At 40.3% G+C, this 24,890-nt stretch overlaps 2 protein-coding genes across 3 annotated transcripts in view; one reads left to right on the top strand and one right to left on the bottom strand.

Annotated features, from left to right (window-relative positions):
- Window positions 1-17,130, top strand: part of IARS2 (isoleucyl-tRNA synthetase 2, mitochondrial) — a 44,013-nt gene extending 26,883 nt beyond the window's left edge. The window contains exons 13-23 of the mRNA XM_005905560.3: window positions 2,018-2,120; window positions 2,740-2,833; window positions 4,572-4,680; window positions 5,630-5,732; window positions 6,616-6,741; window positions 7,349-7,480; window positions 8,282-8,388; window positions 9,546-9,691; window positions 11,178-11,368; window positions 15,362-15,506; window positions 16,641-17,130. Coding sequence (XP_005905622.2) covers window positions 2,018-2,120; window positions 2,740-2,833; window positions 4,572-4,680; window positions 5,630-5,732; window positions 6,616-6,741; window positions 7,349-7,480; window positions 8,282-8,388; window positions 9,546-9,691; window positions 11,178-11,368; window positions 15,362-15,506; window positions 16,641-16,783 — 1,399 coding nt within the window. The 3' untranslated portion in view covers window positions 16,784-17,130. The remainder of the gene's footprint in view (window positions 1-2,017; window positions 2,121-2,739; window positions 2,834-4,571; window positions 4,681-5,629; window positions 5,733-6,615; window positions 6,742-7,348; window positions 7,481-8,281; window positions 8,389-9,545; window positions 9,692-11,177; window positions 11,369-15,361; window positions 15,507-16,640) is intronic.
- Window positions 17,131-17,371: 241 nt separating this feature from the next.
- Window positions 17,372-24,890, bottom strand: part of RAB3GAP2 (RAB3 GTPase activating non-catalytic protein subunit 2) — a 105,579-nt gene continuing 98,060 nt past the window's right edge. For both annotated transcript variants that reach the window (XM_005905559.2, XM_070385501.1), the window contains 4 exons: window positions 21,736-21,825; window positions 21,316-21,537; window positions 20,527-20,685; window positions 17,372-20,331 (listed from right to left, as the gene is read on the bottom strand). In XM_005905559.2, coding sequence (XP_005905621.1) covers window positions 20,176-20,331; window positions 20,527-20,685; window positions 21,316-21,537; window positions 21,736-21,825 — 627 coding nt within the window. In that variant the 3' untranslated portion in view covers window positions 17,372-20,175. The remainder of the gene's footprint in view (window positions 20,332-20,526; window positions 20,686-21,315; window positions 21,538-21,735; window positions 21,826-24,890) is intronic.

The raw sequence follows: 24,890 nt of genomic DNA, 5'->3' as shown, positions 1-24,890 counted from the left end.
AAATGAAAGTTCTCTGGCTCTGGGGTCCATGTTCTTTTTATAAATTTATTTTATTGAAGTATAGTTGGTTTACAATGTTGTGTTAATTTCTACTATATAGCAAAGTGACTCAGCTGTGTGTGTGTATATATATGTATACACACACACATTCTGTTTCATATTCCTTTCCATTCTAGTTTTTCACAGGACCCTGAATATGGTTCCCTGTGCTATGCAGCAGGCCCCTGTTGCTTACCCTTTCTATATGTAATAGTTTGCGTCTACTAACCCCAAGCTCCCAATCTAGCCACGCTCCCCTCCTTGGCAACCGCAGGTCTGTTCTCTGTGTCTGTGAGTCTCTTTCTGTTTCATGGATAGCTTCATTTGTGTCACATTTTAGATTCCTTGTATTAGTAGTATCATATAGTATTTGTCTTTCTCTGTCTGACTTCACTTAGTATGATAACTTCTAGGTTCCTCCATGTTGAAGCAAAATGGCATTATTTTGTTCTTTTTTATGGCTGAGTAATATTCCGTGTGTGTGTGTACACACCACATTTTCTCTCTCTGTTCTTCTATTGATGGATATTTAGGTTGCTTTCATGTCTTGGCTGTTGTAAATATTGCTCTGTGAACATAAGGGTACCTGTATCTTTTCCAATTATAATTTTCTCTGGATATGTTCCCAGGAGTGGGATTGTAGGATTATACGGCAGCTCTATTTTTAGTTTTTTGAGGACTCTTTGCACTGTTTCCATAGTGGCTTCACCAGTTTACATTCCTACCAACAGTGTAGGAGGGTTCCATTTTCTCCACACATGCTCTGTTTTCTTGACCACTGTATTCTGACTTGGTGGAAAGCAGCTGGGGAAGTTGTAATGTTCATAAAGCTGTGATAATAAATTAAAAGTATATTATTCCTGTGAGAAAATTTAGTGTAGAATTTTTCCTGAGTTTAATTTTCAAATGATTTATAACTATGTATCTTTATCTTCCCAAAGATATGATCAGTTTCAGTATGCATTTGATACACGTTTACTGGCTTTCTTTTGTGTGTTAGGCATGCATTAAGTTTTACTGGATCATCTCATCTAGTTTGTAGTCATCCTGACAAAAGTATCCAGGATCACTAAAATGCAAGTTCCACTATGGTGGGAATCTTATCCGCCTTGTTATCTGCTGTAACTCTAGTGCCTCGAACAGTGACCAAGATGTTGGAGTACTCAGTAAATGTTTTTGAATAAAAATTGTACTATTAGTCTTAACAGAAGGGACAGTCAAAACTTAGAGAACTTTTACTACTGTGTGTGTCATGTATATGAAAAGTAGCAGTTGGGAGATAAGCCTGGATATCTGTTACCAAAACCCATGCTCTGGTACAGCATGGCCTCTTATGCAGATGAATTTGGATTCAGTCCTGTAAGCAGTGAGGGGGCACTGGAAGTTTCTGAGACAGGGTTGGTGTGATAAAAGCAATTTTAGGAATGCAGAGATGTATCCTTTAAATTAAATTACATGTGTCATATAAAGGAATGCAAATAGGGGAAAAGTCAGACCATTGCACCAGTCTGGTAGGAGGCAGAGAGGTTGGACTAATAATAGTATCTGAACAAAGAACAAATTTGAGTACCATTTTAAGGTGGAACTGAGAGAATGTATTGGCTTAATTTGAGCAGAAATTGGAGGAGGTAGATAATTAAGAGGTTTTGAATATAGGTACTTGGATAGAAAATAGAAACAGGGCAATTAGTAACCAAAAAAGAGGTATCAGGAGATATCCTTATTTAAAAAAAACACAACTTTTTTTCCTTTTTCTTTTAAGGTCTACTTATGACCAATGACAGTAGCAACAAAGTAATCAAATAATTGAAGATAATATGACTAAAGTTTGGGGGAAAGATAGGAAAAAATGTCCTGCATATTGGGAAAAATACCCTGCAGATGGGGGGAAAAAAATCACCACTTTGTAATTTTTTAAATGTTTGCTATTAACCACGGTAACTAATTGAACAGTTTTGCTTTGTCCACCTGAACATAGCCAAACCATCGAGCACATTATTCAACTAGTGGAAAAGCATGGCAGTGATATCTGGTGGACTCTTCCCCCGGAGCAACTTCTTCCGAAAGAAGTCTTATCTCAGGTACGTTTCCATTGGACTTAAACAGCCTTTGTGTGTATTGCATGATTTAATGACAACCCGAGAGGTTCCTGAGAGTTAAAAAGTAGTGATGCTATCATGTCAAGTTCATGAATTTAGTCATCATAAACTAGGAGCCAGAGCAGTTTGAGAGTAGACAGTTTGATTTCAGGAGAGAAGCTGGGTGTTTGTGCAGCAGCAGAGGCTGAGTGGGGGGGGCGGTTTGCTGTCTCCCCGGGGGCCAGGATTGACTGCAACTGCTCTGTTGGCTGAGTAGAGACACGTGTGATGTGGGAGAATAGTGCCTAACACTGGTGCATCAGGGCCTTCATAGGACATGAGTTCAATGGCATCGTACATGGAGAAGTCCAAACTGGAAGATAATTGCAAGAAAATGAACACAATTTACATTTACATTAATACATGTGTAGGTGGCCACAGTCACTTGTACATGTAGATGAAGTAGTGAAGTAGTTGTCCCTAACGGCAAAATACTTAAGAAATGTCAGTGTAAAATGTGAATTTAATGGTTGTATTTCATTTTCTTAAGACTTTTTTTGGATATTAATTGTAAGTATCATGGTCTTTGTGTAATTAAAATGTTTTTACGTTGTCTTATTAGGTCGGTGGTCCCGATGCGTTGGAGTACGTGCCAGGTCAGGATATTTTGGACATCTGGTTTGATAGTGGAACTTCATGGTCTAATGTTCTCCCAGGTAATCTAAAACAAGAGGTCTATTGCCTGTCAGGCAGTTTTGAAAATTAATGCTATCAGAAGAAATCTCTAATCAAGAACTTTTTTTTTTTGCTTTTTTTGGAAGTATATCTCCTACTATAGTATAATTTTAAACCTAAAAGAGCCACTGGCAATCATTTAATCCAGTGTCTTCTATGAAATTTTATATAGACCCATAATACATAAGATAAATAAAGGTGGGAATTTTCTTCTTCCTCCCAATCAGCTCATTCTCTTTGACCTCCTTGGCAGCCCCAAGGTACTGAGTTCTGTAAAACCAAGTGTGGAAATCATTGAAATAGCCTGACTGCATCTCATTTTTCAGAAAAGGACATGAGATTGAATTAGAATCACATTAGTTGGTGGTCACACAGGTTAGTGTCAGAGTAGAACTCGGGCACCCTGCTTTTCCGTTCTTATTCTTTGGTACTCCATTACCTTCTCACAGCTTTCTCCCCTCTTGCCACAGACAACTGACTGGTTTCTCCTTGCTCATGGTTAGGGTGAGCTTTTGACTCCATGGATAAAGAGGAAGGAGAGATTAGGCAGGGATCAGAAGGGAGTAGTAGCAGGCGCACAAAGGGTGCGTTTAGATGTGAGCAGATGCCTTCAAGGATACTAAGCGAAAAGGGAGAGGTAAAGTGTCCTCACTGAGAGCTTACGGACAGGTACCGGGAGGTTACAGGGATGAGGCGGTTTCCTTTCTGGAGCAAAGGAATATGGAAAAACGCCTTGCATGCTCCGCTCACCATTGTTGAAGGGATTGACCAAAATCGTGGTAGGTTTTACTTGGGGTATCCTTCTGGTAGTAGGCCTCGTTATTGAGAGGACATTAGCATGATTCCTAGCAGGTAAATGTGTTCCACTGTTTGGGCCTTTCTTTCCGCCTAGGAAATTTGAGAAGTAAAATACGCATAAATTCATGTTCACTCTGTTTTATAGCTAAAGTGTACATAAAAATTCATAATCAAATATAAGTTAATGTATAGTATGATTTTTATGTAGTAATGTTCAGTTGTAGTAATGTTTAATAGCAACAATATTAAATAGTTTCTAATATTGTACTCAAGAGAAAATATTGCCAGTTTAGGCACTTTGTTTTCCTAAATTATATTGAAAATGTAAGCAGATAACACTCCATAAGGTTGGTAGGTAGGTTAAGTAGTGTTATAAACAGGAAAAAGAGTTACCTCCTACTGTGTTTAGAGTAACATCCTGCATTTCAAAATTGCATATGCCATATATGAAATAGTGCTTTTGAAGTATTTTTCAAAGTTCATTAGCTGCTTCAGCCTTGATGCGATAATGTTGATTGTAAAAACTCCCCTCTAGAGTTACTCTGAGAATTAAATGACAACAATAAGGTTATTAGATACTCAGCAAATAACTACTGAATTAATAAAAATAGTAGTTTATTTTCACTAAAGATTTAACTGGTAATACTGATAATTGACAGTCATTATGAATTAGTTTCTAATTTAGATAATATTTTAGCTGTCTGTTGTTTGGAAGATCATACTGCAAAGTTTATTTATCTTGGTTAATAAATTGACAGTAAAGGTAACAGCTGAGGTGAATGTAGTGTGGCCATTGGGTGGAGGATGACACAAGAAATAGGCAACATGATTACTTTTAATATTTTAATAAGTATTCATTTCCATTTTTTAACTTTAATTGACTTAGATTTCTGTGTTTTTTTTCCCATATTTATTTTGGAGGTACTGACCAAAGAGCAGATTTGTATTTGGAAGGAAAAGACCAGCTTGGGGGGTGGTTTCAGTCTTCCTTATTAACAAGTGTGGCAGCAAGGAATAAGTCGCCTTTTAAGTAAGTATTACACCTGGGCTGAACGAGTGAGCATACCTTGAGTATTTCTGCTGAGTACTTGCCAGTGTGAAATAATATGTATGTGATAAAACACTGCCCTTAATTAGTTTACAGGCTTCAATCTCATGAGAGAAATGTTTGAAGTAAAAAAAAAAAATAAGACACAAAGGAGACAGTAATACAGAAAAGTTCTTTCACTCTGATACAGATCCTAAGTCCCAGAAGTAAAACCGGCATTGACTGGCGTAGTAGAGAAACCCACGAGAGCTTGACCTTAAATATGGTAGACACGGATAGATGTAGAGAGGATACTCCAGTTTCACTAGGGACAGTCTTGATCAGATACCTTATATTTGTAATTTCCGCAAGTGGTTAATGAACTGAAACATTTTTTTAGTGAATTTTATTAAATTTGGGGTTCTTATTTCGTTACAGATAATAGCTTTTCCTTATTCAAATACGTGGATTCTACCCAGAACGATTCTTAAATGGCTTAAGATTTTTGCCATCTCAAAATGAAAACTCTTCTGAGTAATCGGCATGTTTATGTTTCTAGTATAACATGCTTTTAAAAGTCAATGGAACAGATATATTTCTCAAATTGCCTTTTTGAACAAAGATAATTTTGTGGTGATAATTTTTTTTAAGACATACTTTTTCTGGTTAGTTTTAATGATCAAAATCGGTACATTATAGATGATCAGAAGACAATTGTTTAGTGAATGTAAGCATAAAAATATTTTCTGTGTATAGAGAGGTTAGTATTTAATAATCAGGATAAATAAGCAGCTTAGAATTATACTTTGAAGAAAAATTTTCATATATATTCTGGCAAGAAAAATTTTTTATATTTGTGTCAAACTAAGACACTGTTTTTAAGCTGTAAGTCATCTTCAAAATGTCCATCATAATTGTGTTTATTAGTATGGTAGCTCATTTGTCTTCTTAGGACAGTGGTTGTTCATGGATTTACCCTTGGAGAAAAGGGAGAAAAGATGTCCAAGTCTCTTGGGAATATCATTGATCCTGATGTTGTCATCAATGGAGGACAAGTAAGTGGTTCCCTAAAAACTCATTTTATTTTTGTTTTAAGGCTCTTAATTTGGCAGCAAGACCCTTAACATAGTTACTTCAATGTAAAAAAAACTCACAAAACTGATTTTTATACTCGTAGCAAATGCTTTACCATGTTTTAAATCTAGACTCTTTAAGTTTTGTGTGACTTTTTTGAAAATGTGAAGGATTGGGATTGTTGTGGCTTTTTTGACTTATTTCAGGTCTGAATCTCCAGTTAGGTTCACGCTATCCCTTTTTTAATGGTCTGAACTTTAAAACTTTATAAACTATGGTTTTACAGTTAAATAGAAACAGTATAAGAAAAAAAATGAGACAGCAACTTTCATTCTTGGACATTATACACTTTAAAGCAACTCATTAAAGAATATCAAATCTGGGGCTGCTGGTAATTTGGTTTATTTTGGAGTTGCTTTCAGAAAAGATACTGCTTATCTGTTCTTTAACCCTGTCGGCTTTTAACTGCCCTCCTAGAGTCCAGTAATCACATCTCTTGGTCAGAGTAGCCTGGGCATACCGAGAGGGAAGCACCGCTCCTGCTCCACCCCGGCCCGTCCCCCATCGCAGGGCATCCAGGGCAGTACTCTGACTGCCCGCCTGCCATAGTAGCTGTTTACAGATACCTCAGGGAAGACACTGCACCAGGCCGCAGGCCATACTCCCCCTTTTCCAGTTGTGTTGTTTTTTTAGATGCAGCCGGATCTCTGAAATTGTTAGCTTATTTCATTACAATACAGGTACATTTTATGATCATGTTGTATTCAAGCATTTCAGAATAGGAGTCTTACCTAAAACACCTGTTCATCAAATTGTCATCAAAAGCTGTTTATTGGTATGTTTTTTTTTCCCCTCAATGAAAAGGATCACAGCAAAGAGCCCCCCTATGGTGCTGACGTGCTTCGCTGGTGGGTTGCCGAGTCCAACGTCTTCACTGAAGTCACAATTAGTCCATCTCTACTGAACGCTGCCAGAGATGACATTAGCAAGGTCGGATCACTCCTCTTTCTGTTCCTTACTATTCCTGAATGAAAGGTTACTGAGTCCTTGTTAAAATAATGAGGTGCGTTTTGTTGGCACTTGCACAACTGAATGAAAATGCGTTCTCCACATGTTGTGAGCTTTAAAAAATAGCGTATGTTAATTTATTTGTTTAGAAATGTAAGTGGTAATGTTAACATTTTTATATACTGTCTTTTTAATATATGTAATTACGCTGATTTTAATATACTTTCTGTGTGCTCAATGACCATTCACATTTATTCCATTTATTTTTACCTGCAAAATATTCTCATCTACACTGATGAACAGACTGGGCCACTGACAGGTGATTTGCCCTAAAATTTTAAAGAAATATAAAGAAAACTCAGTTTTATTTATAAATTACAATGGTTGTTTCTATAACTGGGCTTTTGAAATGAGATGGTGTTTTTTTTTGCACTTTGTCTTATTTAAAAGGAATGATATAAAAATAAAGTATTCCATTAGGAAGGTAACATGAGTTGGATAAAAATTATAGAAAAATAAAACAATTTCAGTAATAATTGAAGGACTCATATTTTTTGACTGCATATTTCTTTTTTCTCAATGTTTCTAGCTTAGGAATACACTCCGCTTTCTTTTGGGAAATGTGGCTGGTTTCAACCCAGAAACAGATTCCATCCCTGTCAACAGCATGTATGTCATAGACCAGTACATGCTACACTTACTGCAGGATTTGGCAAACAAGGTGAGTGAGCATTAATACGCTTTTGGAGGTAGCACAGTTGGGGTGCATGTTGAGTGGAACCAACTTTGTTAGAAACAGTGACTAAAGCACTGAGGAAAGTTATACTTGATCAGTTCCACATGTTCCTAGGTTGACTAGGTATGAAGTCTTAGAATTCTTCTGGTTTCTCAAAAAAGACGAGAGTAGTGCCTGGTGGCAAAAGTAGGCCAGGCTTCTCCTCAGACCACATTTTCCTCTGAAAATCAGCTCCATGTATAAGAAGGAATAAAGTTGAGGTGTACTTTTATTTGTCTGCAGATGTATAGAAATAGCCATCTCAAAAGTACAGCAGTAACTGAAATGACAGTTCTTAATGTGTCTTGTAAAATACTCTGTCATATATAAACACAAGTAATTTGTATTTTCTCAAAAATTGGAATTGCTTGCACTTAAGTCAGAGTTGTACATATAGACTTTTGCCCAGTTTTATTTTTTTTTTGTATAAATGAGGGAACATTGGTAATTTTTACCCTTTGCTGTTTTAGAATAATGCTGTTTCATCACTTAAAACTTGATCTTTTCATTTGATGCCTGTTCTTTTGTAGAGTCCAGGGTAAATTATTCTTTTTTTTTCTGAGGATAGTAGTCTTTCATATCCAGAAATAACCTTTCAAAGATCCTTAAATGCTCTCGCATTTTTCCTGTTTTGTGTTTGTCTGCCTTTGAAACGTATTTTTGAAAAGGAACATGTTCTGCTCATGACGACTTGCATTTTTATTTGCTTATCCCAGCTTCCAAATTTATTTTGGTTTTGTTCCCTAGATTAATGATTCATATAAGCAGTATGACTTTGGAAAGGTTGTTCGGCTGTTACAAGCATTTTATACCAGGGAACTCTCCAATTTTTATTTCAGCATAATCAAAGACAGGTATGTATGACTGAACATTCAAATGCTTAACAAACAGTGCTTGACTGTCTACTCTGCTCGGCAAATGTTGGAAAGCAGAGGCCAGCAGTGGGGGGCCTGGGCCATTATTAAGAAGTTGGATTCTTGAGTCAAGTCTGATTGGGCAGTTTCACCCTGCTACTTGCTAGTTTGATGAGCTGAGGCAATTTATCCTGTAATCTCAGTTTCTTTATTCATAAAATGGTGATGATAATACCTATCTCAGAAAGTGGAAATGAAAAGATACAATATGAGTAGCATACTCAATGCTGTGTTTGACAAAGCAAGTCCTCAATAAGTAGTAGCTGTGACTGTGAGGGCATGAACACAGTGCTTGTTTTCAGGAGTTTGCTGGCCTTTAGGCGGGAGAAGTATTCAGGTAATTATTAATATAATAACATCATATAACATCAATGATGCCCTTTTAGAGGCAGGCTGCATGCTGTCTTCATGTTTTGCTCCTGTAGTAACTCAGCCAGTGTGAAGTGCCTGCCCTACTCATCAGCACCTCAGGGACCTTCTACTGGGATTACAAATCCCAGTCCTTCCCTTGACGTACTGATAGGGTCATAAGTAAGGGTGGGGTGCCTGCATGCTTGCTAAGTCGCTCAGTTGTGTCCTACTCTTTGTGACCCCATGGACTGTAGCCTGCCAGGTTCCTCTGTCCATGGAGACCCTCCAGGCAAGAATACTGGAGTGGGTTGCCATGCCCTCCTCCAGAGGATTGTCTCAACCCAGGGATCAAACCTGGGTGCCCTGCATTGCAGGCAGATTCTTTTACCACCTGAGCCACCAGGGAAGACTGTAGGCCTGGGGACTCGAATCCTAAATACCATCAACTGACATACTCATTTTCCGTTCACTGAGTTGTCTAGATTCTAGCTATTATCGATCTGTAAAACAGAATTGGACATAGCATAGCTCTGAGTTTTTGAGGAGGTGAGCACACCTGGAAGGAGTCAAGTGGAATAGAGGATGTAGTCAGAAGCGCTGTATGATGGAATATTTTATCCTTTAATTAGAAGACAGAGCCATAGGCTTAGGCACCTTCAGAATAAGCTCAGCCTGAGGCCGGTCCCACCTTGGCCGTGATTGTGTATAGCATGTTGTCAACTGCTCAATAAGTTGTTCTTCTCCAGGCTTTATTGTGAAAATGCAGATGATCCCAAACGACGCTCTTGTCAGACTGCATTAGCTGAAATTTTGGATGTAATGGTTCGCTCTTTTGCTCCCATTCTTCCTCACTTGGCTGAAGAGGTATTCCAGCACATACCCTATATTAAAGGTAAGAAATATTGATTTGTTCTCTGAGTGAGAAAGACCCTGGCTGAGGGTGCAGCATCTCCTTTTATCTGCTTCAAGTAAGAGGCACACACTCATCTATTAATACAGTGCCTGCTTTGTGGCACCATGCGTCTCGGTTCAGCAACTGTAGTTTCTGCATCTCATCTGTGTGTAGAGGACTAGGATGAATTTCAGCATATCTTTCAAGCCACTTTAAAATGCTTTCTGAAATATATTAGCAGCTTGGCTATACTGACAAGTCACTTTTTCTTATATACCTTTATAAATGTCAGAAATATATTTTCAGTTCAGTTCAGTCGCTCAGTCATGTCTGACTCTTTGCAACCCCATGAATCGCAGCACGCCAGGCTTCCCTGTCCATCACCAACTCCCGGAGTTCACTCAGACTCACGTCCATCGAGTCAGTGATGCCATCCAGCCATCTCATCCTCTGCCGTCCCCTTCTCCTCCTGCCCCCAATCCCTCCCAGCATCAGAGTCTTTTCCAATGAGTCAACTCTTTGCATGAGGTGGCCAAAGTACTGGAGTTTCAGCTTTAGCATCATTCCCTCCAAAGAACACCCAGGGCTGGTCTCCTTCAGAATGGACTGGTTGGATCTCCTTGCAGTCCAAGGGACTCTCAAGAGTCTTCGTATAGTGCCTGCTAGTGAATAGTTTTCTAATTTTTTTTCTGTCTGATTACATTAAACTTACAGAAAATTAGAAATTTTACAGTGAGGATGTCACTCCTGATCTTATAACCCACAGACATCTACTGTAATATTGGGATATTTCTATTTTAGTTTCTTCTGGGCATCTTCTGAGATCTTACTGTATATCTTGTCCTTTGTTTACATTTCCAAATGTTGATGTAAATATTTGGTAAGCATTTAGGATGCCAACAAAGGTCCATATAGTCAAAGCTATGGTCTTTCCAGTAGTCATGTATGGATGTGAGAGTTGGACCATGAAGAAGTCTGAGTGCTGAAGAATTGATGTTTTTGAACTGTGGTGTTGGAGGAGACTCTTGAGAGTCCTTTGGGTTGCAAGGAGATCAAACCAATCAATCCTAAAGGCAATCAGCCGTGACTGTTCATTGGAAGAACTGATGTTGAAGCTGAAACTCCAATACTTTGGCCACCTGATGTGAAGAGCTGACTCATTGGAAAAGACCCTGATGCTGGGAAAGATTGAAGGCAGTAGGGGAAGGGGACGAGAGAGGATGAGATGGTTGGATGGCATCACCGACTCAGTGGACATGCGTTTGAGCAAGCTCCAGGAGTTGGTGAAGGACAGGAAAGCCTGGCACACTGCCATCTTATGGGGTTGCAAAGAGTCAAACATGACGTAGCAACTGAACAACAACCATATTAATTATTACCCACAAATAACAATCCTTATTTCCCATGAATACTAAAAGTGTGATGGTTTGAGTTTTATATACAGTTTAAAAATATATATAAATTGGTTTAACTTTTTTTTTTTAAGAACCCAAGAGTGTTTTTCGTACTGGGTGGATTAAAACCAGTTCTATCTGGAAGAAACCTGGACTGGAAGAAGCCATAGAAAGCGCGTGTGCAATGAGAGATTCATTTCTTGGAAGCATTCCTGGCAAAAATGCAGCTGAGTATGAGGTGATCATTGTGATCGAGCCTGGGCTGCTTTTTGAGATCATGGAGGTGAGTCACAGTTTGTTCCTTTTGAAATGGGGTTCATATCAAAGTGCTCCATGTAAAATCTGGTTTCAGAAGATGTCGATGTAAATCAGTTCAGTTCAGTCGCTCAGTTGTGTCCAACTCTTTGCGACCCCGTGAATTGCAGCACGCCAGGCCTCCCTGTCCATCACCAACTCCCGGAGTTTACCCAAACTCATGTCCATAGAGTTGGTGATGCCATCCAGCCATCTCATCCTCTGTCGTCCCCTTCTCCTCGTGCCCCAAATCCCTCCCAGCATCAGGGTCTTTTCCAATGAGTCAACTCTTCACATGAGGTGGCCAAAGTATTGGAGTTTCAACTTCAGCATCAGTCCTTCCAGTGAACACCCAGGACTGATCTCCTTTAGGATGGACTGGTTGGATCTCCTTGCAGTCCAAGGGACTCTCAAGAGTCTTCTCCAACACCACAGCTCAGAAGCATCAATTCTTTGGTGCTCAGCTTTTTCACAGTCCAACTCTCACATCCATACATGACTACTGGAAAAACCATAGCCTTGACTAGATGGACCTTTGTTGGCAAAGTAATGTCTCTGCTTTTGAATATGCTATCTAGGATGGTCATAACTTTCCTTCCAAGAAGTAAGTGTCTTTTAATTTCATGGCTGCAGTCAGCATCTGCAGTGATTTTGGAGCCCAAAAAATAGTCTTGACAGTGTTTCCACTGTTTCCCCATCTATTTCCCATGAAGTGATGGGACCAGATGCCATGATCTTAGTTTTCTGATTGTTGAGCTTTAAGCCAGCTTTTTCACTCCCCTCTTTCATTTTCATCAAGAGGCTTTTTAGTTCCTCTTCACTTTCTGCCATAAGGGTGGTGTCATCTGCATATCTGAGGTTATTGATATTTCTCCCGGGAATCTTGATTCCAGCTTGTGCTTCTTCCAGCCCATCATTTCTAATGATGCACTCTGCATATGAGTTAAATAAGCAGGGTGACAATATACAGCCTTGACGTACTCCTTTTCCTATTTGGAACCAGTCTGTTGTTCCATGTCCAGTTCTAACTGTTGCTTCCTGACCTGCATACAGGTTTCTCAGGAGGCAGGTCAGGTGGTCTGGTATTCGTATCTCTTTCAGAATTTTCCACAGTTTCTTGTGATCCACACAGTCAAAGGCTTTGGCATAGTCAATAAAGCAGAAATAGATGTTTTTCTGGAACTCTCTTGCTTTTTCCATGATCCAGCGGATGTTGGCAATTTGATCTCTGGTTCCTCTGCCTTTTCTAAAACCAGCTTGAACATCTGGAAGTTCACGGTTCTCGTATTGCTGAAGCCTGGCTTGGAGAATTTTGAGCATTACTTTACTAGCGTGTGAGATGAGTGCAATTGTGTGGTAGTTGGAGCATTCTTTGGCATTGCCTTTCTTTGGGATTGGAATGAAAACTGACCTTTTCCAGTCCAGTGGCCACTGCTGAGTTTTCCAAATTTGCTGGCATATTGAGTGCAGCACTTTCACAGCATCATCTTTCAGGATTTGAAATGGCTCAACTGGAATTCCATCACCTCCACTAGCTTTGTTTGTAATGATGCTTTCTAAGGCCCACTTGACTTCACATTCCAGGATGTCTGGCTCTAGGTGAGTGATTACACCATCGTGATTATCTTGGTCCTGAAGATCTTTTTTGTACAGTTCTTCTGTGTATTCTTGCTACCTCTTCTTAATATCTTCTGCTTCTGTTAGGTCCATACCATTTCTGTCCTTTATCGAGCCCATCTTTGCATGAAATGTTCCCTTAGTATCTCTAATTTTCTTGAAGAGATCTCTAGTCTTTCCCATTCTGTTGTTTTCCTCTATTTCCTTGCATTGATAGCTGAGGAAGGCTTTCTTATCTCTCCTTGCTGTTCTTTGGAACTCTGCATTCAAATGGGTATATCTTTCGTTTCTCTTTTGCTTTTCGCTTCTCTTCTTTCACAGCTATTTGTAAGGCCTCCTCAGACAGCCATTTTGCTTTTTTGCATTTCTTTTCCATGGGGATGGTCTTGATAGTACATTAAAAAAAAAAATTTGTAAGTTAGGATTTCTGTCTTGTAATCCTAATATTAATCACTGATTCTTTGTTTCCAACCTCTGTGTGTTTCCTTTTTCTTCTCTTACAAAACATGTACTCTGTTGCTACTTATTTTTTATAGGTTGGGACAGGAAGGTTTAATAAAGTTCTATTTGAAACATGAGCCCTCAGGGCTAGTTAGACAACAGGCAGCACCTGGCAGTAATATCTGAATACACAAAAATTGGGAGTTTTGTGTTAAGGGTCTGGTTTTCTGAGAATTTTATCCATCTGGACAAGACTCAAAAAAATTTTTTTTCATCTTTTACTCATGAGTTCTGAAGAAAATTCATTTGCGCCAGCAAATTTACCATGTGATCTCAAAGCATTCATCTTTTTATTTTCAAAAGGGCCATCAAAAGTTTCCCCTTGAGATCTTAGGGGTTGATTGACCAGATTGACTTAGAGCCTAACATACTGACTCAAGATTTTTTTTTAGTTTTAATGTTTGAGAAGAAAACTTAGTTTTGTGACTTATGTTTTAACATTTGACTGGTATTATAGTCTACTGAAAAATGACCATCTCAGCTGGTTGGAAGTTCAATCTAAATTTTTAATAATGTAATCAGGTTGATTAAGATTCAGGGCTTGAAATAGCTAGTAGGTATAGATGGTTGCTCAGGTAACAAAAGTTTGATAAGATCCTGACGTTTTAAAATTGGTAAGTTGGGAAGCTCATGATTGCCATTTTTTGAGCCAGGAAGCTGAGGCCTGTTGAGGCTGTGACTCAGCTGAGGCTGCCCAGCCTGGCACTGAGCTTTCCTACTGCATTCTCATGTTGCCTTGGAGTCATTAGTTCTGAGTAGTAAGCTGAAAACAGTACACCTTGCTTGGATCATTGATACTTGAAAAAAAAAATTCAGGATTTAAAAAAACATGAGTGTATTTTCCTTAGAAATTATACTAACTGGCTGTCTGATGGAGTCCTGGATCTGTCACTTACTAATGGTGTAAATGCAATCTCTGAATCTCCTATTTTCTCATGAGTTGGTTTTTTTTTTCCCAAGGGATTTTGTATTACTTAGCTCACACACTTACTTTGAAGATCAGAATTAAAATGAAAAATGTACAAAAGTGCTTATCAGATATCCCAATTCAGTGTGCTTCAGAAGAGTTCTGAGCATTATTCAGGCTGCCACCGTTGGTCTGCACCGCTAAAAGCAGATCCTTGTTGAGATAGTATCTTAACCCCTCTCCTGTAGGAAGCATGATACAGGGATAAAGTGTGGGCTTTGACGCTAACAGACCTCGGCTGGAATTGCAGCGCATCACTTACTGTTTGGGAACCTCCCTGAGCAAGTTTCCTCATTTGTAAAATGGGGATTAAAAAAATGCTGTTGCTGTTTTGTGAGTTACAGATAATGGGTGGACATTTAGCATCTAGCAAAGTGAAGTGCCTCGAAGAAGGCGATGGCACCCCACTCCAGTACTCTTGCCTGGAAAATCCCATGGACGGAGGAGCCTGGTGGGCTGCAGTCCATGGGGTCGCTAAGAGTTGGACATGACTGAGCGACTTCACTTTCACTTTTCACTTTCATGCATTGGAGAAGGAAATGGCAACCTACTCCAGTGTTCTTGCCTGGAGAATCCCAGGGACTGGGGAGCCTGGTGGGCTGCCGTCTATGGGGTCACACAGAGTTGGACACGACTGAAGCAACTTAGTAGTAGTAGTAGTAGTAAAGTGAACTGCCTGGCATACAGTTGTATTCTCAATGGATACTATTGATCAGGAGTTTTTAGTTAAAAGCTTTCATACTAGTAAGATTTGATTTATATAATAGTATTAGCTCAGGAGGTGATGGTCCCAAGAGTTCCTCACCAAACATAAGAACTTGCAGTGTCTTTTTATAATTGTTGTGGTAACCTTTGTGGTAACAATTTAGATAGTAACTTTCAAATACTTATGCCCAGATGCTACAAGCCGAGGAGACTTCCAGTACCTCTCAGTTGAATGAATTAATGATGGCGTCCCAGACAACTTTGCTTTCTCAGGAACCACGAGGAATAAATGAGGATGTGACTGAGCTTAAAGGGACATTTCTAATCAATTTAGAAGGTAAGGAGATGAGAATGATAACAAATACCAGATAACAATGGTATGTGGACAACTGAACAATAATTACAGGTCATCTCCAGCTGAAAGGCAGATACACACTTGGTGAGTGCATCTTTCTATAGAAAGTGAAAACAGTGGCCAGGTTTCTGAACCAGCTAAGTGCCCTACCTGGTGATCTTGGGAACACAGGGGTAGGGAGAGGAGGGAAAACGTCATAGTCACCGTATGTGGTCAGTCTGCCTTACCTCATTTGGCCTGTGTCCTTGTCCTTTGACCAACCCTACCATCCCTCTCATGTTCAATCTACAATTTATTATGCTCACCCCAAATTACAGTATCGTAGCCACTCATAATGAGTCAAGGAAGTTTTATTGAACTCATTCCCACAGTGATATCTTATAAGCAGACCTTTTGTAGGCATTTGTTTGATTTGAGGATCTTCTGTCAACTTACTTCATTCTCATTGATGGAAATGAAAGCTGAGTAACATTAACAGAACAACTTGAGTATATCTTAGGAACAGTGATGCTGTGTATTTCATAGTAGCTTTTAGGCACCAGCAAGAGGTGGGAGACTCATCTATAGCCATCAGTTTAAATTTGAGCCCTGGCAGCACTGATCATGTAGTAGACTCATATTAATCTGCTTTCCAGAATGTTAATTTATATTCTCTGTGCAGTGACTAGAAAATGATTTATTTTCTGTCTGAGGTCTATTCATTATGGACAAATGTTTGTTTCCTTTTGTCCAAACCAAGAAGTTTAATGTGGGGGCACTGCTCGTTGTCCCTCTAATTTGGCTCTTTTAAAATTCTTAAGAATGTAGCTGGAGAGGAGAGGCAGTGTAATTATCAGAACTGGACACAGATGAAGAGCAAGCAGGCATGCTCTGCCTGAGTAGGTACAGAACTCCCATGACCTGTGGAAAAATCAGCCTCTCAGGGTCTCAGATTCCTCCTCACCAGTCATCAGGTTGTGTGAGCCTACAATCTTGGCTGTTTCTGTACAAATGTGTAAGGGAAGCAGTATTTCCCAAGGCAGGGAGGAAGCTCTGAAAAGGGGGCACCTGGAGAAATAGAGATGCACAAGTTCAGTGGCCTGTGAGGAATACTCTCCACATGTTTTTCTTCCACAGGTGGCGATATTCGTGAAGAGTCTTCATACAAAGTAATTGTCATGCCAACTACGAAGGAAAAATGCCCTCGCTGTTGGAAGTACACGGCTGAGTCATCAGACACACTGTGTCCCCGATGCGCAGAAGTTGTGAAAGGGAAGTAGGACCTCAGGGGGTGTGTCGACGGCTTTCTGAGCAAGAACCTCCTGACAGGACTGAGTAGGGGTCTAGATGGGTTGTTTACAGTACTGGAGAGAAATCCAAGATTGAGGATGAGTCAGAGTCAGAGCTACAAGTGTTTTTCTGTAACTAGATAAACAATAATGTGTGTATATACATATGGAAACATATACATTTGCAGGTGGATCCATAATGGACTTAACTCAGAACATAACACTGAAAATGCTTGCCTACAAATGTGCTGAGCGGAAAATGCTTTATATTTTATAAACTTTCTTCACTCAGTATTTAAGTTCTATAACGTCTAAAAATAAAGGCACCTGGAAAATTACTGACTGGTGGTGGTACAAAAGTTGTGAATAGCAAGTAAAAAAATGTGTTTTGAACAGCAACGGTGCAGGGGTCTGTCACTTAGGAGATGAAGAGAGTAATTTCATTCTGCCTTAACAGCAAACATCAACCTTTTCAGAACAGCTAGCTCTTTGGGCTGCACATCAGAAAAAGTCACCAAATATGTCTCATATAAGAGGGGAAAAACACATTAATACTATATAAATGTTAAGGAAACAACATGAAAGCTGAAAATTTATTTCACTAATATACATAAGTTCACAACAATGAACAGACACAGAAAATAGCAGTATATACAGAATTTGACTACTTACAATACATTACAATAGATAATATGGAATAAACAATTCCATATAGGATTAAAATCTTTCCAGGGATGGTTAATTCTATTTAGCAGAAATATAACAAATCCATTCCTATCAGGGTGAGGGAGGGCTTTCACTGTTGCTATAGAGTACTTTTAAAAATATCTGCCTAAGTGAAATGAACCACAATAACTGCTAAGAGAACTGATTCCCTGTATGCTTAGTATTATTAAATGAGTTTTCTGTGATTTTAAATTGTAATCATTTTTTTCAAGAAAACTATTTAAATTTAACTGTTTACCTTGACCCTAGTTGAGTTTTTATAACAAAGGTGAAACTCTTTTCTCCATACCTCATTTTTCTTTTTACAAAAGTAGGACGTATTTAGAAGCCTGGTACTATTATTTCTCCCCATCTGCATTTATCCTGTATATTCTAGTTCTACATCTAAACACAACTTGTAATGCAGAAGTTATGATTATTTGAACCCTTTTGACTTCCTTTGCATTTACAACAGAATTGAAGAAGGTACAGAATGCTTACTTAATGATAACAAGGAAACGTATATGAGGATGGGAGTATATCTAAGAAAAAGCTACTCACTGGTAAATCGGCTTTGCACCAATAACTGCGATAAGTGCAATGCACCTGTTTCAGAAACTGCCTGTTCTGTGTGAAACTTGATTCCGTTCTTTGTGGCTCTTCATGGTTACAGACTGTATACACAGGTATTTGTTTTCCTGTCCTCTACCAGATTTATTTTAAAAGCCCTTAACGAAACAGTAAAATATTTAACTGCTTTTCTTAACCATGCAACTGAGAATTCAATTTTAAAATTCTCTCAATGGCAAATTTTAGGAGTATAAATCTAACTAGAGACTCAGTGATTTGTTATGGTCCTAGGAGCCGTATTCCAGCTTATTAATATATTCTCAACAATCCCAAAATTTGATTGTGTGTCCTATCAGAGTAAGTTCAACCAGTGTTATTATCTAAAATGCTTGTTAGATACCCCCAAAAATGATAATGGAATCAGAGTGAGTAATTTACTCTTTAACAATGCCTGTAATTCCAAGTTTCTCTGACCAGCCTCCAAGGTTCAGAACTACTTTCAGAGTATCTAGACAAGTCACGGAAAGAACTCATCTTGTAGAGTGCGTGTAACAAGTGACTACAGAATGCCTGATACTCAGAAATCACGTGAATGTGTCTGGATGGGGTACCAGCGATCCCAGCAGAGGCTGAGGGGCTGGACTGCCTGGAGGCCTTTTTCAGTGTTACTGCTGCAGAGCGTATGCCTCGGTCAGACACATGGGCCTTCACCCCAAACACTCAAGGCACCTGAAAAATTAATCTCTCACGATTTAAAATGAAACAGTAATTACCAGGTTTTAGACAGTTCTTATTTGAATGTGATCTCTCTGTTAAAAAGAATTTACATTGGGATATTCTCAGACATCAGACTTTTCCTTTATATTCCTGAAAACAACGCCTCAAATTTGCACAATTGGAAGAGCTGGCTTCTTCCTGAGGAAGTGAAGAAAGAAACTTTTGTATCACAACGAGTTGCTACGTGTAACAACTGTGACCCAGGACATGTCAACAATTGCGCTGTATGGCTACATTCCGAAGATTTACCTTGATAAATACTTGGTATTTGTACAGCTCAAAGTACTTTTTTTTTTACAGAGTTTTGGTTAATTTGGTTTTAATCAACAAATGATTATTCAGCACTTGGACTGCTCTAGGCACTGTAGGGTACAAAATTAGTTGTATTCATCCTCTCAAGCCAGCAGTGAGGTAGGTTTGCTAAGCTGTAGTATCATCACTAAGCATTTTCTATACTGTTCCTAAGAACAGGTAACATGACCAGATCCCAGAAACAGACATTTCTAAACACTTGTAGGAAAAATAAAGTTGGATTTAAATTTTTAGTATCTTTGCCCTTTTTTTAAACGTAAGTTTTACAAGATAATACATTTTTACAGTTACCTGATATGGATACAATTTTGAATCTTGGCAAAAAGCAAATCTTAACTTGCATTATAATTAATTTTGCTGGGTTAGATTGCATCTCAGATTCTGTTTTGGCAAGTGCAACAGGTTAAGGGTTCTACTTAGTGTCCATTCTGATGAATATGATGGTCTTGAACCCATTATTCCTCCTCTGATGGCACCAGCATAACCTCCTCTGGGAAAGAAGCCTGTCAGCATCCAGAACTCCAGGGAGCAGTCCCCCAGGATGGGATTAAGCATGATAACAAAAGCATTTTCCCAACATTTATTAAAACAGAGTGAGACAGTTCTCTCATTTTACTGATGGGGACTACACATGAACACATTTAAATTTAATTACAATAACATTTTGAGTACGAAATGTAGAATCTTATAAGAACATAATCTGTAAATTATAACCAGTTTTAAATAGCAAATTTGGACAATAAAGCTACTTAAGTGCTTAAATCAAAAATAAACAGGAAAACAGCTTCAAGAGAAATTGATAGTATAACTGATACCTGTTTATATTTTATTGTCAGTATTAACCAAAGGTGGAATTTAGCCAAGACTGCACTTTTTAAAAGTAATGTGTATTTTTATTTACTTTACAAAAGAAAAAAACATACTTCCTCCGTAAAATTCCAGATCTTATTGTGTAAAATAACCATGCACTAGTTCATATTAGAGTCACACAATTTGAGACTGTTTGCAGGAGATAAGTGTCATAAAGGAGGAAGAGATATGGCTTCCACAGCTTCAGTGAGGTGTAAGGCTAAACTATACTGCCCGTGGTTTTCTGGTAAAAGCTCAATGACTTTATTTACTAGTTTAGCTGTTGTTGCAATGGGCACTTCTGTGTTTTGAAGATCCTGGGGGTTCTGCAAATGGGACACAAAAATAACCCATCAGTTACATACAACCAAGTAATTGCTACTTAAGAGTTAGCAGGAGAGTAATTTCCCAATAAAAATGCTTTTGTTCAGAATTAAGAAAATCCCATTTTTCTCCACTATTAAAAATGCATAAGAGAAAGCCTCCAGTGGCTGTCTGCCTCCCTCATGCCCAGCACTCACCATGGCCTTCAGCCAGGTGCACAGCGTGGGGGGCAGCCTGGCGAGCAGCTCCAGCCCCTCCCTCGTCTGTGTGCGGAGCACGGCGTGCGCCAGCCGCTGCCCGATCAACACCAGCAGCTGCGAGGCCAGGACCTCTTTGTCCTGAACCTGGAGGATGGCCTGCAGGGAGGAGCGTGGACAAACGTATGGACTTCATGTTACTTCTGCCTCTGGCAAGGGTCCCCGTTTTCTGAGTGGCTGGCTCCTTCCTGTCCTTGGGGCTCAGCTCAGAAGTCACCCCTGATCATCCTATTCTACTTCTGCTTATTCACATGATCTTAGTGATTTTCTTCACAGCATTTACAGCTCAATCCAGAATTGAGCGTGCTTCTCAGCTCCCATAAGTAGACTGCATTTGGAGGAAGGCACCCTGTCTGTTTACTGCTCTGTCCCTCTGCATAAAACAGGTTTGGCATACTGCACGAGTTATACTAAACACTGGCCACAAACAGGAATTTGATTAGTTTCTATTAAAAAACTTTTTTTTTGGCCAAGCTGTGCAGCATCCGGGATCTTAGTTCCCTGACCAGGGATTGAACACAGGCCCTCAGCAATCAAAGCGCAGATCCTAACCACACTGGACGACCAGGGAATTCCCTAGTTACTTATTTTAATCCTGTTCTACTATTGTGCCTAGGAGTTGTAACAAAGGAAGGGAAAACAAGCTTTACTGGCAACTTTACTGATTCTTTACCCCAACTGCCAGTTTTACAACTTGAGCCCAGAGGACACTCATAGGCTGTTTGTTACCTCCTCTCCTAGGTGGTCAGCTCCGTAGTTGTAGAGTTCCCCCACATAATGCCTCCTGACAACATCTTCATTGACTTGAAGGTGATGGGCCAGGTCCACGGCCAGCACTGGCCAGTCCTGGTCTTTACCAAAAGGGGCGGTTGCTGCCTCTTCTGTGGAGTCTCTGTCTTTTGCAACTGTGTGTCGGGCCTGGACAGCTGCACTGACGACTTTCAGTAAGAACTTGAAGGTGGAGAAACAGATACAGCAAAATCTTGTTAGTATTTTCATTAAAAAATATGCAATTCCAAGTAACTTGGCTTTTCTGTCATTTAGAGTAGTTTTTCCATTATATTTAGTTATCAAAAAATGATACAATTTAAAGAGAAACTAGTTCTCAAAAATACCTTAGAGCTGGTCATCCCAATAGCTGTAATTTACCTGTTGTCGTACAGAAATAAAATTTGGATCCATTTCCCCGCTAGGTAATAACTGAATTGAAGTTAAGTCTTTGAAAAATGCATTTTTCCCCTAAAGAAAAAGAAAAGACCAAGAAAATTGATAAGTATGGGCTGTTATGGGGGGGAGGGGGTATAAAGAATAACTCACATACCCATGGCCAATTCAGGTTGATGTACAGCAAAAACCATCACAATACTGTAAAGTAATTATCCTCCAATTTAAAAAATTAAAAAGAACTCATGATTTGACTTTGTCTTTGAACACTAACACTTCAGAATTCTGTTCTTTTGATTTTCGTAAGCATTATGGTGAAAGCAGCCTTAAGGGTGAACCCCAGGGGTGCCCTCCTCCCGGTACCCAAGCCCTGTGTAATTCCACTCCCCTGATGTGGGGCTGGTGAGCAGGGTCAGGCAGAGAGGACAGCCTGACACTTTGAAGATCAGGTGACACAGGGCTGTGGCTTCTGCCCTAGAAGCTCCTGTTCACTCTCACTTGCTCTGAGGGCAGCCACCTGGGAGCTGCTCTGTGCAGTGGCCCACGTGAGGAGAACTGAGTCCCGCCAACCTCATGGAAGCCTGTGAGTGCATTTTGATCCCCGCTCTGGTGGAGTCCTGGCTGACACACCAACCGCAGACAAGAGAGACCTTGAGCCAAAGCCGCCTACACTAGGGGAACACAGATCGGGACTCACAAAAATGACACGTTTGCTGTTTTCAGCCACTGAGTTTGGGGATCATTTGTATGTAATGGGGCTTCCCTGGTGGCTCAGGTGGTAAAGAATCTGCCTGTTAAGTAATAATCGGTAACTAATACATGTATAGATGTGTGAATTGGACTGTGAAGGAAGCTAAGCACCAAAGAACTGATGCTTTTGAACTGCGGTGTTGAAGACTCTTGAGAGTCCCTTGGACTGCAAGGAGATCCAACCAGTCCATTCTGAAGGAGATCAGCCCTGGGTGTTCACTGGAAGGAATGATGCTAAAGCTGAAACTCCAGTACTTTGGCCACCTCAGGCAAAAAGTTGACTCATTGGAAAAAACTCTGATGCTGGGAGGGATTGGGGGCAGGAGGAGAAGGGGACGACAGAGGATGAGATGGCTGGATGGCATCGCCAACTCGATGGACGTGAGTTTGAGTGAACTCCGGGAGATAGTGATGGACAGGGAGGCCTGGCGTGCTGCAATTCATGGGGTCACAAAGAGTCAGACACGACTGAGCAACTGAACTGAACTGAATACATCGTAGGTATTTGAATCCTCTTAAAAATACTTGTTGAACTGTTTAAAAGCACCTGTTTAAGAAAATAGAGCCAAAAAGGAATATCAGAAAATACGGTTTAGAAGTTCTCAAGAAGGAAATGCTCTTTGCAAGAGCAAAGAGCACTGGCCTGTAAGTTGTAAGATCTGGGCTCCAAGCCCACTCCTTGTACCCAGGTCATCTTGAACAAAGGATCCCACCATTCTAGGGTGCTGTTCTTTCAGGTCATGCCAGATATCGCCTAAGGTACTTTCTAGACCTAACCTGTGATTACAGGTCATCTGGAGGGACTGCCAAGAAGCCATTCATCCTTTGGTGATAGAACATGCCAGACTTCTGAGGGGAACCTGCTCCCTCTGAACATCACCTTTTGAGAGTTTTCCCATGCACTCACTCACAGTCTGTAGTTTCTACCTGGAGGTCTTAGATATCGGGGTCTGTTCTACAGAAGGGCCTCCGGGATGGGCAGTATGTGTGCCTTTATTATTTACTATGTTCCAGACACTGTTGAGCACTTGGTGTTGAGTATGTCATTTAACCCTCAGGACAACCAGGAGTCATGACTCTCAGGCTAGGAGAACTGAAACAACTCTACCAGTAAATGCAAAGGTGGGAGGGGCTCTGCGTCACCTGCCACAGCACACTGCTTTGGTACCTGCACGTGAGTCACACAGCTGCCCCAGGCCACTCAAGCGCAATCTGGGCTGGGACTAGCATCACCACCATGCATGTCCAATGCTGGATGTGGTCTCGTTTTGAGAAGTCCCTTTTTGAGGGGAGTACTGAGCTAGACACTTTATCTTTATTTATTTTTTTAAATCCAATTTTAAAGTACTTGTTAGAAATGAATTTCTTAAAATACACTATTTCTGCTTATATTTATTCTCAAACTCATCATGTCCAGAACCCTTCTAAATGGGCTTCCTTTAAATGGCATGTCCAGTCCCCCAAACCTGATATTGGGTTGAATTTTCATCCCCTCTCCGTCACCCTGCACTAGTCTGTCATAAGGTGGCTTATTCCTCAAAATCCCTCCATGATCTTTATTTTTTTTTCCCAGGCCACATGGTCACCAACTCCTGATTCCCACTGGCTTCTCCAAGAGGCTTGATTTCCTTGACTGCCACTGGCTTCTCTACTCACCATCTGCCCCATCCCTTCTGCAGACCTCTGTCACATAACTTCTCTCTATCATCTCCTTAATTATGAATGTACCAAATATTTATCGGGTTCCTATTATGTACCTGGCACGGCACACAGACATGGGGACATGGCCAAGAGGTGGTCAGTTCAGGAAATGTAGACAAAGACTCTGAAGGGGAGGTGACACTTAAGTGATAAGTGAGTAACAAACAGGAACTGACCGTATGGAACAGCTGGCTGTGAAAATGGAACAATACAACAAGACAAGAGGTGAGAAAAATGCCTGCCTTCTCCTAGGGGTGGAAGTGGTGAGCAGTGGCTAGAGCATGGGGTGTGAGGAATGGACAAGCGGGAGGAGAGGTAAGTCAAGGGGCGGGGAAGCCGCCTTCTCGGGCTCCACATTTCCACGCGGCAGGAAATAGTAATAACATGGTTAGTAACAGTAGTTGTAACAGTAACAGCAGGTCTCTGCTCTCCCCCTGCACTCATTGCTCCCCACAGGGACAGTGCCTTTGGGAGGAGGAACTGAGCTCCGGCAGCACCCTGCTTTTCCCCTTCTTGAGGGGGGCAGTCCTCCTGCAGGGGCTCCTGTCCTCTGCTCCCAGCACCAGGAGCCCGAGGGGTCTCCAGCGGTGGTCTGGCTGCAGAGTAAGACCAGCACTATGGACACAAGCCCAGGTGGAGAAGCCAGGCAAGGCTGTGTCTTATGTCCCAGCATGAATCTAGTATGACTG

This window comes from Bos mutus, chromosome 16, assembly GCF_027580195.1.
Source record: "Bos mutus isolate GX-2022 chromosome 16, NWIPB_WYAK_1.1, whole genome shotgun sequence".
In the NCBI taxonomy this organism is placed as follows: Eukaryota; Metazoa; Chordata; class Mammalia; order Artiodactyla; family Bovidae; genus Bos; species Bos mutus.
Note: the sequence above shows the minus strand (reverse complement) of the source record. Positions and strands in the feature narration are given on the sequence as shown.